General features: G+C 36.1%; 1 protein-coding gene across 1 annotated transcript in view; it reads right to left on the bottom strand.

Annotated features, from left to right (window-relative positions):
- The window catches only part of DNAH14 (dynein axonemal heavy chain 14), a 440,851-nt gene that overhangs the window by 120,937 nt on the left and 301,627 nt on the right, over positions 1–18,287 (bottom strand). Inside the window, exons 50-57 of the mRNA XM_055583763.1 lie at positions 16,300–16,428; positions 13,235–13,372; positions 12,043–12,210; positions 10,617–10,787; positions 6,995–7,162; positions 5,752–5,844; positions 3,064–3,261; positions 287–448 (exon numbers count right to left, since the gene is read on the bottom strand). Of these exons, the coding sequence (XP_055439738.1) occupies positions 287–448; positions 3,064–3,261; positions 5,752–5,844; positions 6,995–7,162; positions 10,617–10,787; positions 12,043–12,210; positions 13,235–13,372; positions 16,300–16,428 (1,227 nt within the window). The remainder of the gene's footprint in view (positions 1–286; positions 449–3,063; positions 3,262–5,751; positions 5,845–6,994; positions 7,163–10,616; positions 10,788–12,042; positions 12,211–13,234; positions 13,373–16,299; positions 16,429–18,287) is intronic.

Below are 18,287 nucleotides of genomic sequence, written 5' to 3'. Positions count from 1 at the left end.
CCAGATTCTTGCTCATGTTTGTCCTGCCTATGGTGTGTCTGTGTATAAGGATGGCAGTCATTATTATAGCTTTAAAAACTCATGTAAAAAACCAAAGAAATTATCCAACTTGAAATTCATGTACAGAATTATAAACACAGTCTATTTTTTAATGCAGACCTTTATGTTCATTGCAGCATTATTTTCAACAAATAGTGGACACTACCATAAAATTTTGTGAAATTTGAACATGGTCTGTTTTCAATTTAATATGACAATTTGATAAAGGCAATCCACAAAAATGTACCTTTTGGAAGAACAAAAGTAAAGCTTGCCTATTATCGACATAACCAGACTGTTCGGCAAGAGCTCTAAGCTTGAGGGCAATCGCATCCAGCTCTTCATTTTCAAACAAGTCAGGTATTTTCCCCAAATTAATAATGCTGTTCAAATCTTCCATAAATAACTCCTTAGGCAAAACATACATTTAATCAGGAATGAGTAAATTGGGCATGTATTGTACTCTGGACAAAGCTAATCGAGAAAGCAATAGTGTTTCAGGAGAACTTAGATCAAAAAAATAACTTCTCTTAATGTGAGCCCAACAAAAACATTTTTTTCTGAGTCAAAATAAGCTTCATCTATTCATTCATTTATTCAAACATTAGGGAAACAGATTTGGTACCGACAGCATGCCAAACACTGTGTTGTGAATGGGGAAGAGGCACGGGAGGAGTGGGTGCAATAATTAAGTTGAGCAGGGACTCTGCTTCACACAGTTTATAGCAGTTCTCGGTATCTCTACTTTTGTGTTTGAATACTACACAAACTATTAGAAATCACATGGCCAAAAGCTTATTTTAACCAAGAACATCTCTATAAAGGGTTCCAAAATGAATGGGAAGGTAACAGAGGAGAAGCAGCAATGAAAGAAATTCTACCAGAGGAGTAATAAAAAAAGTATGAGCATTTTGGTTTTTAGAATAAATCCAAGCTTTCTTTTAACAAAAAAGCATTATTAGCATTATCAGTGCCTCAAGATACAGTATTCTTTAGCCACTCACAGGGACCTGGTATTTCAGCCCAGTTGAGAAAGGGCAGAGAACTGGTTGTGGGGGGGTGGGCTGCATCCAATAGAGGCCAGCAGAGGTGACATGGGGCTAACTGCTTTCCTATCTCACCTAAGACATGATGGAGAACCGCCAAAGATTTATTAAATACTCTGATTATTGCCTACTTGTTGAGAGTCTAGCTAAATTACTCCATAGTATTACTGCCTCAGCACCCATTTTGTTTGGCCAAGCAGCCTGCTGGGGGACTTAAACTGACATTATACCTCTCATGGATGCACATGCCTTAGATAGCAACCCACAGAGTTAAAGCAAATGTAAATTCTGATATGACTTCCCAACAGCCCTTGTGTCAACAGTCTTCCCTGCTTCCCAGAGCCTCCCCTATATGTACTCCTTAGATAAGACCCCCATGGAACTTACCCTTGTTGGGTTTGAACTGACCAATCTGGCCCTAGCCTGGAAACTCCAAAAGCACTGCAAAGCACTGTACCCCCAGTCAAGGCGTGTGCCCTGGTCCTACCTCTCTCTCTCTGCACTTTGCCTTGACTTCCCATCGGTTCCCTCAAAGCATGCTGTGTACCTCCTGCAGAACCTGAGTAATAAGCTTCTTTTTCCAATTCTCTTGTCTTTTGTTAAACTGTAGCTCACCATCTGGTACCCTGCACTTAACAAATGTTAATAAACTTAACAAAGTCATAACACCATTTTTTGGATTCATGTGGAAAGCAATGATGTGGCTAGAAAAAGTCTGGAAAGGAGATGCAATAACCTTAAAGTTCTGCATAACATGGAAAGTGAAAGTGAAAGTCGCTCTGCTGTGACCGACTCTTTGCAATTCCATGGGCTATACAGTCTATGGAATTTTCCAGGTCAGAATACTGGAGTGGGTAGCCATTCCCTTCTCCAGCGGATCTTCCCAACCTAGGGATCCAACCCAGGTCTCCTCCATTGCAAGCGGATTCTTGACCAGCTGAGCCACCAGGGAAACCCCTGAATAACACGGGAGCCATGCTCAATTCAGCTTTGACAGTGGATTTCTGAAAAAATAGTTTCTTAAATTAGAATGATACATTCTTGGCAGGGGAGAAATTACATCTTCTGAAATCTAGCAAGTGTCTGGCAGAAACCTCAACCTAATCAAGGAGCAGAATATTCAAATTTGGGAAGGGGAGAATATATAGTTAAAGCAGAAAAACTGGATATTATGGAGAATAGCAGATATGACATGGCCCTTGGATTTACTTTCAAAATATGACATGAAAAATAAACAGACACATACAACTCTAGGGAGAGAGGCCCAGTATCAGGAGAAAAAACAAAATGGGAGTTTGAAACAATACTAATAACTATCCACCTCTGGATCATAGATAATAAACAATATTCCCTTGAAATTTTGCCACAAAGAAGTACATACAATCTGAGGTGGTATTCCTAATTATGCTTTGGCTGTGGAAGGGTATAACTTATGCAAAAGAATAGATTTTTTTAAAAGTTGAGCGATTGACATTTTTTGCTTACATATAAATAAGGCATAAGCTGCAAAGAAAGGTCTTGGCTTTGGTGAAACTTGAGCAGAAGGATAAAGGACAGAAACAGAAGTCTCAAACTCTGTGAGAGCACATTGTAGATTACATGATCAGACAGTGGATACAGATGATAGGGCTATTTTTAAAAGACAGATTATAAAACTGGTTTTAATGTAAAATGGATGACTTTAGTTACACAGATAAATTACTTCCAAGTAGTCAATTAAAATTATAGAGACAGAAAATTCTTTTATTGTGGTACTTATGTAAAACTATATACAGAATGATTGTAAATTCATAAACTCTATAGGCTATGATTGGATAAGCATGAAAAATAATGAAAAGAATTGATATGGCAGGTTAATAGGACCATAGATAAATATTTTCTTTTCAAATATTAAATTTGGAGGGTTCCACTGTGCCACCTGGGAATACCCCACATAAATATTAAACTTTAGCAAATAATAAAAACAAAAAGTACTTACTTGATCTAGGTTCAAATTACTAACTATCAAAGCAGAGGGGTTGCCTTCTAATCCTGCTTGCATAAACACTTTTTTGAAATCTTCTTTGAATTCTAAGTAGGCATAATTGTGAGATAAAGGTACCCGGTATATTTTGTGTTCTGCCAAATAACAGGCCAGAGTCGCACAAGTTTCTTTTCCACATCCATCTATTCCAATCTTGGGAAGAAAAAAAATTTAGAAATTTTATTTCTAAATAGAAATAAAAAGTTTTCTACTTAGATGTGCTGGAAAGTTAGTAAAACTATCTAAGACTATTTTAAAATGCTTTGATAAACACATGAAACATAAAGTATTTTATCAAAATCTTATAAGGCACTCAAACACTTTCAATATTTTAATCTTTTCTCTTCACAGCCTCTTGAACTACATGAAATAACTGCACTGAATCTGGAAAAATAGCATAGATAGGCTTATAAAATCATTGCAATGTGACTATCAACATTTGAGTCTTCATTTGTAAGGATTCAAAAAAGTCTTTTTCCATTTACTGTGGGCAATAACACTCAAGAAGTGCTCTTTGGGAATGATGATGAAGTTTTACCCTTTTAAAACAGTTTATTGAGGTGCAAACTATAGACTATACCTGTTTTAAGTGCACAATTACATGATTTTTAGTAAATTTACAGAGGTATGAAACCATCACCACAATCCATTTTTAGAGTACGTCTATCATTCCCCAAATATCCCTCAAGCTTATTTGCAGTCAATCCTCTTTCTAATCTCCAGTCCCAGGCAACCATTAATAGGCTTTTTTTCTCTATAGATTTGCCTCTGTTGGACATTTCCTATAAATGGAATCATACAGTAAGAAGTCTTTTGCATCTGACTTCTCAGTTAGCATGATGGTTTTGAGGTTCTCTGTGTTGTAGTGTGCATCAGCAGTTCATTCCTTTTCCATTAATGGATTTGGGGATGTTAAACCAAACATACATTCCTAGAATAAAACTCACTTGGCCATGATATATTGTTACATTCAGTTGCTGACATTTCATTCAAAAAATTAACAACTATATTCACAGTGATATTGGTATGTAGTTCTCTTTTTTCATGATGTCTATACAGTTTTGGTATCAGGGTGATACTGGTCTCATAGATTAGCTGGGAAGTATTCCTTCTTCTATTTTCTGGAAGAGTTATAAAGGGCTGATTTAATTTTTCCTTAAATGTTAGAATTCTCTAGTGAAGCAATTTGGTCCTAGGCTTTTCTTTGTGGGAAATTTAAAAATTCCTAATTCAATCTTTTTATTAGTTATATAAGTACAGATTTCGTATTTCTTCAGTTCAGTAATTTATGTCTTTCGAGGAAGGTGTACATTTCATCAAGGTGTATTAAATACTTGATTTTAATAGTTGGGAGAGTGTTCTTGCCTTTTTTCTCTTGATTATCCTCTTTAAAGATTTGCCAGTTTTGTTGATCTTTTCAAAGAATCATTTTTTTTGTTTGTTTTCATTGATATTCTCTTATTGTTTTTCTATTCTTTACTATCTTCTCTCATCTTTTCTCTCATATAACTTCCTCTTTGGGCTTAGTTTTCTTTTCTTTTGTAGTTTTATAAGGTGTAAACTTAGATTATTTACTTGACATTTGTACACACTACCATATGTAAAATGGATAACCAATAAGGACCTACTATATAGCACAGGGAACTCTACTCAGTCTCATGTGGCAGCTTGGATGGGAGGGGAGTTTGGGGGAGAATGGACATATATATGTGTAAGGCTGGGTCCCTCTGCTATCCACTTGAAACTATCTCAACATTGTTTTTTTTGTTTTTTTTTTTTAATTTTATTTTATTTTTAAACTTTACATAATTGTATTAGTTTGATCAGCTATACTCCAATATAAAATAAAAAGTTTAAAATAAAATAAAATATAGGCATTTGTAGCAGTAAATTTCCCTCGAAGCACTGCTTTAGGTATGTTGTGTTTTTGTTTGTTTGTTTGTTTGTTTGTTTTTTGTTTTGGTGTGTTGTGTTTTTGTTTTCATTCACCTCAAAGCATTTTCTAATTTCTCTTGTGATTTCTTCTTTTACCCATTGGTTATTTAGGAATGTATTATAAAGGTGCTGCATATTTGTGAATACTCCAAATTTCTTCCTGTTATTGATTCCAGTAGTAATTCTTTTGTGATCTGAGAACATAATTTGAATGACTAACTTAAACAAATAGTCATAATAATGTGACATATCATTGGTTGAATACATTGGATTTTATTTAGCCTTCTGAAAGCTTTTCTCTATTTAAGGTATTGGTGGAATTTCCAAGAATTTAACTCTCATTTGCCTTCATGAACAGTAAAATTTTGTTCAATGACTCATTTTTCTAAATAAATATTCAAGGAATTGTATTATTTTTGAAGTCAAGATTCACCCGCACAGACACTGTATTAATACTGAAGATATGCTAGAGATGGTGCCAGACCCATCACTGTTTTTACATATTAAATGCCTTCCAAAAACAAATAGCTGATGAACTTTTATGCACTTTTGAGAGGACAAGGATCTTGTCATATGAGTCAATTAATATGAGCTTTCATAAATAGAAACTGTGCAAAAATTAAATTTCTGTAAGCAGAGTAGATTTTTATTGAATTTCCTTAATTTTTATTTTGCATACTAAAAAATTTGAAAAATTTAAATTCTTACCAGTAACATATGACTTCCTGATTGTCGAAGGATCCTTGTAGCTCTTGCAATGTGTTCTATGGCTTCCTTGAAAAATACCAAGGAATTAGAAATCTACCAGGGGAAACAAACAAAAAAAAAAATAGAGTGATTATAGGCATAGAAAAATTAAGTGTTCATTGTGGTTTTACATATAAGATATAGAAGTGAGAACGACTAATCTGGTAATCCAATAATTTAGACCCAATAAATTAGTTTACATTTATGGAAAATAAGTGTGCACAATGAGAACTGTCCTTTTGCCAATATTCTGATGAGCAACACTGGGAGGCGGGCATAGGCTTGAGGGAAGAGGATGAAGGGGAGAGCAGCAATATCCAGGCTGATTATCTATTTCTCTGACTTGGGGTAGAACAAGCCTCAAGGAATCCGTGTATGGTATCTGATTTTGTTGGTGTCTATGTTCAAAATCACCTTTGCTCATAACTATAATAGGAATGTAGTTTCCCATTGGACTTCCTTGGTGGCTCAGATGGTAAAGAATCCTCCTGCAATGTGGGAAACCTGGATTGGATTCCTGGGTTGGGAAGATCCCGTGGAGAAGGACATGGCAACCCATTCCAGTATTCTTGCCTGGAGAATCCCTATGGATAGAGGGCTACAGTTCATGGGTCGCGAAGAGTTGGACACGACTGAGTGACTAAGCACAGCACAATGGGAAAGATTGTGAATTAGTCCCAGCTATATTGTTGCTACTTGTTGCCACACCCTCTCTTGCATTTAATTCCCTTAACTTTAATAATTCAACATTTTACCGCCTCAGTTGTGCACTTTTTATTTAAATGAGGCAAAATAAGACCACTTCTACTGGTCTGCACTAAAGTTTGAGGGTGCATTTTTTGATCTCTCTCGCTCTTATACATACACACACATCTCAAAAATATTTGATTTTTACATACACATATACACATGTGTACTGTTAGTCGCTCAGTCGTGTCTGACGTTTTGCAATCCCATGGACTGTAGCCCACCAGGCTCCTCTGTCTGTGGGGATTTTCCAGGCAAGAATACTGGAGTGAGTTCCCATTTCCTTCTCCAGGGGATCTTCCCAACTCAGGGAACGAACCTGAGTCTTCTGCATTGGCAGGCAGATTCTTTACTGATTGAGCTACCAGGGAAGCCTGTATATATGTGTGTGCATATATATATATATATATATTTGAAAATAGTATTCCTTAGATTTTTGTATAGTATGTGTCTCTACCTCCAAAGACGCTGAATTCAACTTCATTTGGAATTCAGTAAGTACTTCAGCAAGTTTATTATAGTCATTGGTATACTGATAGGTCTTCTTTTTATGAGATTTGTTTACATCCAAGAAATCCACGAATATAATTGGGTCATTTATCAGTTTTTCTTTGGTCCATTGGATCTATTGTAAGGTGATTGAATAGAAATTGTTAATAGCACAATTTTACTTATTATCAAGACTAAAACAATGTACTTGTATCAGAGAAGTTCTTAGCACAGTAGGTCTAGGTCTTGGGGGTTCTTAACCTTTTTTTGTGCCATGGATCCCCTTCTGACAGTGAAACCTGTGGACTTCTCATTAGAATAAAATTTTAAACACACATAGTAAAATGCAAGGGTTGCAAAGGAAACCAAATACACTGAAATACAGTTCTGTTTAAGAACTCTGAGAATCTACAGTCTCTAGGTTAAGAACTGCTGCTGCGGGAATAACATGTTGACACCACGAGGTCTCACCAACAATCTGAAAAAGAGAATCTTCCCTTAGTCAATTGTTAATCACCACCATAGATTTGCAAGCTTCCATATTTGCTTTCTTGGTTCACTTGATAAACCCTTGCCTGTCTTTCAGACCAAGTTCGTGGGCTAACCCCTTCTTTGAAGTCTGACCATTTCCCTCTTCCTAAAACTGAGATAAAATGATTCTTTCTTCTTTTGTCCTACTATGGTGGTGTGGATGGGCCTGTTACAGTGCTTACAGAAATGTATTGCAACTGTTAGGTTGTACGGTGCTTGGAGGCAGGGCTTACATTAGTTCTAAGGAGGTTTTAGAACGTACCTCAGTTGATGTCTGGCCCTGGAAATTTTTAATAGGCTCTCAGAAGGTGTTTGTTTAAGCAAAAGGCTAAAGGAAGGTCGAGGGACAATATGACATGATGGTTAAGAGAATATCTGAAGTCAGATAGCCAGGACTCCACCACTTAACTAACTATGCAACCTTGGGTAAATTCTTAATCTCACCTTGCCTCCGTTTCTTCATTTGTAAAATGAGGATTATAACAGGACTTAAATCACAGAGATGTTATGAAGATTAATTGAGTAATGATGGGTAAAGCTTTGAAAACAGTGCCTGGCACATTGTAAGTGTTAACTGTTATTAGAGCTATCACATTTTACTATTTAAAAAGTCAACCAGTCAAACAACGGACTAAACGGAATTGTATAAACCCAAATTCTTACAGGAATAATTTACATCCTTAAATTTTTAAAGTAGGTTTGGGCAATAGTTCTTTAATTTGGGGGTACTGTAGCTGTTCTTACTGTCTGTGGGACTAACTCCTACTAGGGAAAGACCTGTCTCTAAGTATTAGCTTACTCATTTTCTGCTGCCTCTACATCTATTCTTTGGTCTACCAAAGTCTTAAAACTAAATTGCAGTTGGAATGTATAAGGCAAGAATTTAGATTCTTCTCCCAGGACAGAAATAAGCTCTCTTTAGATAGTTATTTTAGCAAAGTCTCTGCATTCCTTCATTCATTCCTTTATCTATTCATTCATCCCAGATGTATTTATCAAGTACCAGCTAGGGGTAAGGGAGGATGTTAAACTCTGGAGATTTAGGTGAGGATAACAATTAACGATTTTGTTCTCATGGAACTCATTGGTTAGAGAAAGAGATAGGCAATTACATTCTAATTAGTTCTACGGATAGGAAAACCCCATAGTCCTATGACAATACAAAGACATTTAACCTGGAAAGAATGTGATTTAAGCTAGAGAAGAGCACCAGGAGAGGAAGCATAAGCTGAATCTTGAAGGATGGTCAGGAGTGAGCCAAGGGAAGGGACCTATATGAATAAAGGAAGAGACAAGAGAGACCATTCTGCACTGGCCAAAGTATGAGGTGAGGGGCTCAAATTTCTGACATGGATGGAGGCTTGAATGATAGTATCAGTATTGAGGTAGGGGACACCAGGGGAGGCGGCATCAGGGTAGTACATAGCCTGCAGTAAAGGAAGACTGGAAATGGTTTTGCAAACGGTTTTTCATGTTGAGAATGAAGTACCCAGAGTAATATGAGACAGATTTAGAAGTCAAGCCAAGGTCTAACTCTAGCATTCAGGCTCTTTCTGCCAAACTGCCAGTCTGTCTTTGAACAGTAGATATAAGATCTGGTCCTTTTTAATACAATGGTAGCTTACATTTACTGGGCACTTATCATGTGTCAGAAACCGTTGTAAACACTTTACACAAGTTAGTGCCATTAATTCTCACCATAGTCCTATGAAGTAGGTACAATTACTACCTTTTCATTAGAGATGAGGAAACCGAAACACAGAGGGGTCACTTGCTACAGGTCTCATAGCTCATAAATGGAAGGGTTGGGCTTTGAACTTGGGCAGAGCCTGTGTTTGTAACCTCTGTATTCAACTGCTTCTCAGGTTGTTAGGGAAGGAAAGTGAGAAAAGAAAGGACTGGAGGTTCTACTGCCTGTGTGAAGGAAAGTAGGAGTAAGATGAGTGTGAAGCATCATCAAAGAGTAGCCCCAAAGAGGGACAAGAAGAAGAACTGCACACTGGGTACAGCCCTGAGAAATTCTGGATAAGTAGATGGAGCTGTTGGTGGATGTGGAGATAGCTACTTAGTGAAAAGATTGCTTTACCAGATGTTTAAAAAGTTGGAGGGCAGAAGTGTATTGGATTAACATGAATGATGATACCAAGAAGGGTCTAGGCTGAGGAGCAGGAAACTTGGATTAAAGAAAAGTAATGATGAGTGTCTAGAAAATTTTTTTTAAAAGATTTCTGAATTTGTGATTTATCTAAAAAATATATATGGGGACTTCCTTGGTGGTCCAGTGGTTAAGACTCCATGCTGGCAATCTAGAGGGTGCAGGTTAAATCTCTGGTTGGGGAACTAAGATCCTACATGCCACATGGCATGGCCAAAAGATAAAAGGAAAAAAATATATGTGTATACAAATGTATATATACATAAAGACAGAGATTTACATATATGTATATGTGTTGTATGCTGGGCTTACGTGCATGTGTGTATCTCTATGTATAAAGTTTGTATTCCAAATTTCTTCTTCACTGTTGTAAATAAAGTTGTACCTTTGAGTTTGTTTTATTTCCTATAGTGCTATGAATAGGGAGAGAGAAACCGGCGCTACCAAGGAAGAGAAAAAAGAAAAGCATCATCATCTTTGGAAAGGAATTGAGAGGAGTTAGCAAGGAGGTAGGGTAATGGAGTTGAGCTCACCACTTCATTTAGTCACAACTGTTAGTGAATCAGTTACTGAAGCACTTTCCTTTGTGACCTGGACTAGAGAAGCACGCACAAACTAAAATTCAAAGGGCTGGAGAGGGATGAGGGGTCAAAGTGTTCATGCCTGCCAGTCCTGGAGGAAAATGAGCAATTTCAAGGCTCTTAAAAGGCCAAACACATGAGTAAAGGCATCAAGACCTTATCATTTCAATTGTTCCAAATCTATAATTATTTAGACATTTGCAAGTAAAAAATGGAATTGTTAATAAAGTTTTTAGTTAACATCATAGAAATGTCTAATGATGTTTATAAAACAACACTTTTGCTCACGATACCATTTATAAAAATTTTTAAAATAATTTTACCTGAAAATAATTCTCAAGTTCTTTCGAAAGAATCTGATAGAAAAGCGCCCGTTCAGCTTCTTCAAGTAAGCGATCATGAAACACTCGAGTGGCTTCATGAACAAAGAACAGAGCAGCCATCTCTTTGGAGTTAACAACAAACTTGTCAGCTTGCAGCAAACCTCGAAGAAGCTATTAGGGATTTAAAAACAACAATTAAAAAACCATTATCAGGTAGATTGCAAAGTAAAGCTTCATTTTTTTTTTTTTGCAGGTTTATGTTTCCATAAAAATAGAGCAATAATCCCAGGCAAGGATTGTCAATTCCTACACGTGATAATCTGAACTTCTGATGAGATGGACAAGTTATAAATCAGAGAAAACTTGTATAGTGTCACCCTTAGAGGGACAGGGCTCAAAAACTCCTCACAGGATTGCTGGAGATAAGTGATGCTTCTTAATGTTCTAAGATTGCCAATTTGGGTTAAAAAATTTATAACCCATTTCAAATATATGTACTATTTTGGGCTAAAGTCTCATAGCAAGGAGATAAAAAGCAAACCCCAAAGAATTTTTTTTAAACATTTTAATCCAGAAAATTATTTGACTAAATTAGCACCGTTGGCAACATTTTCTGGTGTAAAAACAAGGCTTGTGAAAATTCAGCATGTTTATGAGATGCAATAAACTCTCAGAAAAAAGCAAAACCAAAATCTATGTTATAGCCTCGTCACTTCTTTCCCTGATGAGAATCTTAGCCAGTATGTCTCCTTATGGGGACAGACTCCTCCCTTATGTTCTCTGCTTTAGCTCCTCTTTGAAGTACCTAGATGCACAATTCTTGAATTTTTATACAGATGCTAAAACCCCCACCAAATAGAATAATTTTCTACTGATGACAAGGAGAACATAGGCCCCAGACCTATTGGAGCCTAAGGATTGATAATGCTAACACCTGTGACCTGGCCTGGTTACCTCACCATCAACCAATCACAGCATTGTGCACGAGCTGATCGTAGACCCTACTACTCCCTCCCTCACTTGGTCCTTAAAAGTCCTTGGCTGAAACCCTCTGGGGAGTTGGAGCTGCTTGAGCACTAGTTGTCTCAGATTTCTTGTGTGGCGCCTTACAATAAACACTGAACTTTCATTCACCACAACCTGGTGTCAGTAGATTGGCTTTACTTTTTAACAGTCTTACAGGTCTCATCATTGAATTCTCTGCATGGGATTACTTTAATGATGCTTTTTAACTGGCTTACAGGATAAGCTGCTAACAGCAAAACTAATCAACTTGAATTGCTCTGTTTTTCCCCTTCTAACAATTAAGTGTTGACAGTATCAATGAGTAGGGAAATGGAGAGAGAGAGAAAGTCAGTTCTGTAAAATTGCATTTTCTCAAGTTGAAGTTTAAAGTTAAGTTAGAGAATGAAATTTTAAAACAAACCTTAAATATATCTCGAAGATTAAACATGTAGTGACATTTCATTGGAGTTGGTAACATAGTCTGACATACTTGATAGTATACGGCTAGACAGCAAGATATTATTTGATCCTTAGTTTTCTGAACTTCTGGTGCAAAGTTATTGATAGAGAAATACAATCCCAAATGAACCTTTAAAGAGAAATTTTATAATTTAGTTTGCCAAAACTTTTAAGAACAGACTGTTTTTAGTTAATCCCTACTAGAAAGGAGATGTATATGCTATGATGGAACATCAATTTTGTTTAAAATGTTAGTAATCAGAACTCATTTTAAACAGATGCCAGACTAGTACAAAGACATTCTGGATATTGAGAACTAAGGAAAATTTCAATTGGTTCTAGTTTGGTGAAAGATTTAGAGGCCTGTGTTTTGTGTTTTCTGGGGACAACTGATGCTCCACTTGTGTGTATAATACTAGTAAACTGAAAATTCTTCCATATCCTTGTTGCCCAGGAGATGTTACTAGAAGAAATATAAAGTAATAGAACTATTATCGCAGTTAAGATTGGTATATGTATATATTCTATACCAGGTTTTTTGAAGTGTAGATTATTGATCACCTGTAGAATTACTAAGTACTTTTTGAAAAATAGATTTTAAAAAATAATCGTTAAATTTTATGTTATAAAAAAGAAAAAGACAATATTGTAAAGTTAAAAAAGAAAATAAAAAAAAGAAAAAGACATAATTAGTTTTGAAGTATTTAGTAAACTTGCATATATTTTTCTAATCAAACTAGCTTTCAAATTGAGGCATTTTTCTAATAAGATATTTCAGAATTTCTTCTCTCAATTTTTTATTCTACAAGGAAATAACAAAACAAATACTAGCAAAAATCCAAGTGTACTTGTTGCCAATGCAGATTCCTGAGCTCCATCTCAGATATATTGGATTAGAATCTCTGAGAAAAAAGACTTGGGATTTGTTTTAAACATTCATTAAACATGCCCCACCTGTATTTCTTATGCACAATAACTTACATTTTTGATATTTAGAGACAAATTATAATAGTAAGCCAGAAAATACAGAGGGAAAAAAATCCATCCCCTTAAGAGAATTTTCTCTTAATATTAGTGGTTTTAATTTCTCATATTTTCCCTTATACTATAGAATTAAATTTGTTTTTTACTAGAAAATAAATTAGATGTATTACCTGGAAAATAGTTTTCATGGCAGTTTGTGGGAGATGAGGCAATACCAGAATGGAAAAATGTTTGAGCAGACGTGGGCTAATATACCTCCTGCTAACTGGAGAGACACAAGCTGCAACTAGCGAGAGATCCTGGATATTCTGTGGGAAGAGTAAAAAGGAGGAGTAACTGAATGTATCTGTAGAAAGTGAAACATACATACCTATTTCCCAGCCCCCAAAGGACAAAAGGTTTTTAATGTTCAGGCACGTTCGGGGCTCTGAGGAGCTCTGGTTCTTTATGTCTCGATGCAGAAAGAATTTAACAAGAGGCAAAGTGATAAGAGTGATTTATTAGAATAGGATGCTTGTGAGGTTAATAAGCAGGTGGGCAGGAGGATGCCTCACCCAGAACTTAGTAGGCTATAGTTTTACAATCAAGGGAAAAGTGGGGAGTGGGAAAAGACCACATTCTTCCTCATTCTTCAGTAGATGTCAAACTACCATCGTCAGTTCCTCCTCCACATCAGGTGTGGGAGTTTTCTTGTCCTTACATGGTGAAAATGGGACTGTCTGCTGATTTGCACTATTCAAATCAGCAGAAAGGTGGTCTATGCTAAAAATGGTAAATCATATGAGGTTTTGGTATAATGTCACCTTGTCTTTATATTTTTGTTATTAGTGTGCACAGAGAAACATGTCTTCGCAATCAACAACTTATTGTTTTGTTTTGGGGCATGTCTCACACTTATGTTACATGGCTTTGTGGTTAAGCAAACCTGCTTTCTTGAATGATCACTAACTTTCAAGGGTCTCCCATACTTTTTCCTTTATTAATACTTATGATCCCTTAGTGGGATTAACTATTAATCACCTTATCACTTTACTTTATCCTTATCAATGACAATATTAGTCTGTCTTCTTAGAAGTTGTTGCTGTTGTTCGGTTGTTAAGTGGTGTCTGACGCTGTAAAACCCCAAGGACTGCGGCACACCAGGCTTTCCTGTCCTTCACTATATCCCGGAGTTTGCTCAAACTCATGTCCATTGAATCGATGATGCCATCCAACCATCTCATCCTCTGTTGTCCCTTTCTCCTATTGCCCTCAATGTTTCCCAGCATCAAGGTGTTTCCCAATGAGATGGCTCTTCACATCAGGTGGCCGAAGTATTGGAGCTTTAGCAACACTCCTACCAATGAATATTCAGGACCAATTTCCTTTAGTATTGACTGGTTTGATCTCCTTGCTGTCCAAGGGACTCTCAAGAGTCTTCTCCAACACCACAATTCGAAAGCGTCAATTCTTCGGAGCTCAGCCTTCTTTATAGTCCAACTCTCATGTACATACATGACTACTGGAAAAACTATAGCTTTGACTATACAGACTCTTGTCAGCAAAATGATGTCTCTTCTTTATAATACGCTGTCTAGGTTTGTCATAGCTTTTCTTCCAAGGAGCAAGTGCCTTTAAATTTCATGGCTTCAGTCACCATCTGCAGTGATTTTGGAGTTCAAGAAAGTAAAATCTGTCACTGTTTCCACTTTTTCCCAATCTCTGCCATGAAGTAATGGGACAAGCTGCCATGATCTAACTTTTTGAATGTGGAATTTTAAGCCAGATTTTTCACTCTCTTCTTTCACCATCATCAAGAGGCTCTTCAGTGCCTCTTCACTTTCTGCCATTAGAGTGGTATCATCTGCGTATCTGAGGTTGTTTATATTTCTCCAGGCAATCTTGATTCCAGCTTGTGAAACTGTAATGCCAGAATACAGTCCAGCATTTTGCATGATGTACTCTGCATATAAGAAGTAACCCATTCTAAATATAATTCCAAGACATGTTACTTCTAGGAGGCCTTCTAAATGTCATCTGGAAATAGCCCCCCACCCTTTTTTTTTTCCTCTTAAAAACCAGTCATTAGAAAATAAAGAATATGTTACTGAGGCTAGTGAAAAGGATTCTGGTAATAAGTGAGAAATGAGGAGAAAAGCCTGGTGAATGTGTCTGTAGAGAAGATAGGATTAGCTGGGTGAGAAGAAGTTTGACTGCTTACATAGTATTTTGACATATTACAACATGGCATTGTAAAGCTGGAATCATAATGAAATAATACAGTTTATGCATGATGGGGCATTTTCAGGTTTTTTTTTTTTTTCCTGCATATGTTCATGCCCAAGGCCTTAGAAATACCATTAAGAGGCTACCTCATTATTTTCATGTCACTTCAAGAAAATTCTTTAGGTTGTGCATTTCACACCCATTTCTTGCCTTCTTTTTATCCCAGTCTCCTGGATTCTTCCTGGGGGGCTGCATCTCCATTCTTCTCTCTGCCTTGGGTTGATGGTTGATTTAGACAGTTTGAGTGGTATCTGAGTTGATGTCACTCACCAGCAAATGTATGTCAGCCAGGATCCTAGGACCAAGTTTATCTGAGACATGAAACAACTATCTAATTTTACAGGTGAGGAAACAAGGCCCAGGAAGTTGAAATGATAAGGTTGGTTCTAGAAACCAGGGTTTCCAGAGAAGGAACCAAATAAGGAGAAAAGTACATTTACTTTTTAAAACATTAAACCCTTCTGATTGAGTTCAATGAACCAAAAATAATTACATAAAAATATCTCTTTGGAATTTTTTTGACCTTGTATGTAAGGTCTGAAAATCCTTTATGTTCTTGAAAATAAAGATGTGAAATAGTCTTACATAGAGATTAAGAATGTATTTCTTAAGCCACATTTTCACTAACTTTTCTTATATGCAATAGTTGCTGAGGCACTGAAAAATTTGAAGAACTATTAATGTGTTTAACAATAGTGAGCATTTTTTTGACTCAGAAACCAAACCTATAGGACACACTTGCAATTTTTATTAAGATTTAATCCTACTAAAAGTAGAATTTCTGTGAACCCATAGACTTGTGCTGAATTGCAAGATGTAATTACAATTGTTAAATTAAGATCTCAACTTTATGTCCATCTGACTAGATTTTCTAAATATCTTGCTTAACTCACTCAACATTGTTAGAAATATTTAACTTATTGTTACGTAACAACATTTAGCATAAAGAAAATCTTAGTATGAACTGTACCTTCCATGTAATTTTTTCAGTATCATAAATTCCTCCCATATCTAATAATTGTCTGATTAACTCCAGGGCTGGCTGTGCTCCATACATATCTGATTCTGGCATATTCAGATCATCAATAAAAATTACAATCTTAAAGAAGACAAAAGGTTTTAAAAACATATATTAAACTCGATTTATGAATTAGGAATATTAAATACGCTATGCTAAGAATATACTAAGAAGGAAATTATATGTAATGATGTGTAGTTTTCTATTAAAAAGCAGATGACCAAATTCTATTTTGAAGATATGATTTTAGAAAACAGTAATCTCTCAAAATAGTGGAAACTACTCATTTTCTATTGTTGTTGTTGTTAAGTTGCTTTAGTCGTGTCTGACTCTGTGCGATTCCATAGAGGGCAGCCCACCAGGCTCCCCTGTCCCTGGGATTCTCCAGACAAGAACACTGGAGTGGGTTGCTATTTCCTTCTCCAATGCATGAAAGTGAAAAGCGAAAGTGAAGTGGCTCAGTCATGTCCGACTCTTCGTGACCCCATGGACTGCAGCCTATCAGGCTCCTCCATCCATGGGATTTTCCAGGCAAGAGTACTGGAGTGGGGTGCCATCGCCTTCTTCGACTCTTTCTCTATAGACTTCCAATAATTACATCTAATTATAGTTAGAAATGTATTTGATGGTGGACAAAGTAATCTTATCAAGGCTATTACACAGGAACGTGGATATTATTCATGCAGCATTTACCTATTGCATGCCTGCTATTGGCAATGCACTGTTTTAGGTATTTCATTATTTATTTAACATGTGTCCTGATTTAGGAATAAAATTGTTATCTGGAACTAGACTTTTGAAATTCTGCTGCAAATGCTGTTGTCAGGGGCAACCAGCAGAAAAGTCAGGTACATTTCCAGTTTTTAAACCTGTGTTACTTTCTACCTTTGAAACTATCATGCATTTAAGTGTACTGATTGTATTAATTATCTCTTCATGAATTAGCCCTTTAGATTGCATTTATTTTTGTAAAACAAGTAAAGATTAAAAAAATACAGACAGCCATTTATTTTGAATTATCTAATTACATAATTTGTAACTATCATATCAATATCATCTTTTTTGGGTAAGATACTCTGTTTGCCCTGTATCACAAACTGGGTAATTATAGGTAAACCAATTTGACCAAAATTTCACCTACGTGAATTTTTCATTTCTGCGATTAGGTTGACCAATTATTATTCTTTTCAAAATCCTTAAGACATACCCAATTAAGTAAAGACTCATAAAGTTTATTTAAATCTTCAGTTAAAATTAAGGAAGGGAAATCTGATTCAAACCCTTGAAAGCTCTCTAAATTGATGGGCACAGGGGTTAAACTCAGGGGTTCTTAAGGGCCTCCATGTGATTTTCTTACTAATCAATCCTGAATCTTGACCTTCAGCTTATTTTAGGAAATGACTGGAATCACTGATTGTAAATTTCAGTTGTGACAGAGAGTTTGTTTCAACAAGTGGACAGTTAGTAATGCACCAAGAAGACTGAAGATAAAAATAAGGAACGCCCAGTACCACTTCAAGAAAGAAGGAATTGTCCAGGTTATTACAAAGCTATTCTCTTAGTACCTCTCCTTGATGTTGTGGCTATCACAAAGTTCTCTCCCTTTCTTTTGGAAAAAAATGTGCTGACATATACAGTAAAAGGTCACTGACATCTAACTCATTTTCTGGCCTTATCTATTCACATTTAATTCAGATTCCAGTAGCTTCTTTGGGCCTTAATAATTCTGAATCAGTACAATTCTTCATGTTGTAAATGGAGTTATATTGATCTGGAAACCAAAGTTTCCATTATAAAGTGAATTTTCTAGTACTGTTCAGGAGTGTAGTTACACTTGTCTTTCCCATGCTGCTGCTGCTGCTGCTAAGTCACTTCAGTCTTTCCCATATATTAGTATAAATTAAAATTAGTCACTATCACTTGAGTAGTATAAGCATATT

Source organism: Bubalus kerabau, chromosome 5 (genome assembly GCF_029407905.1).
Source record: "Bubalus kerabau isolate K-KA32 ecotype Philippines breed swamp buffalo chromosome 5, PCC_UOA_SB_1v2, whole genome shotgun sequence".
Lineage (NCBI taxonomy): Eukaryota > Metazoa > Chordata > Mammalia > Artiodactyla > Bovidae > Bubalus > Bubalus kerabau.
The sequence above is the reverse complement of the archived record's forward strand: the minus strand, read 5'-3'. Positions and strand labels throughout refer to the sequence as shown.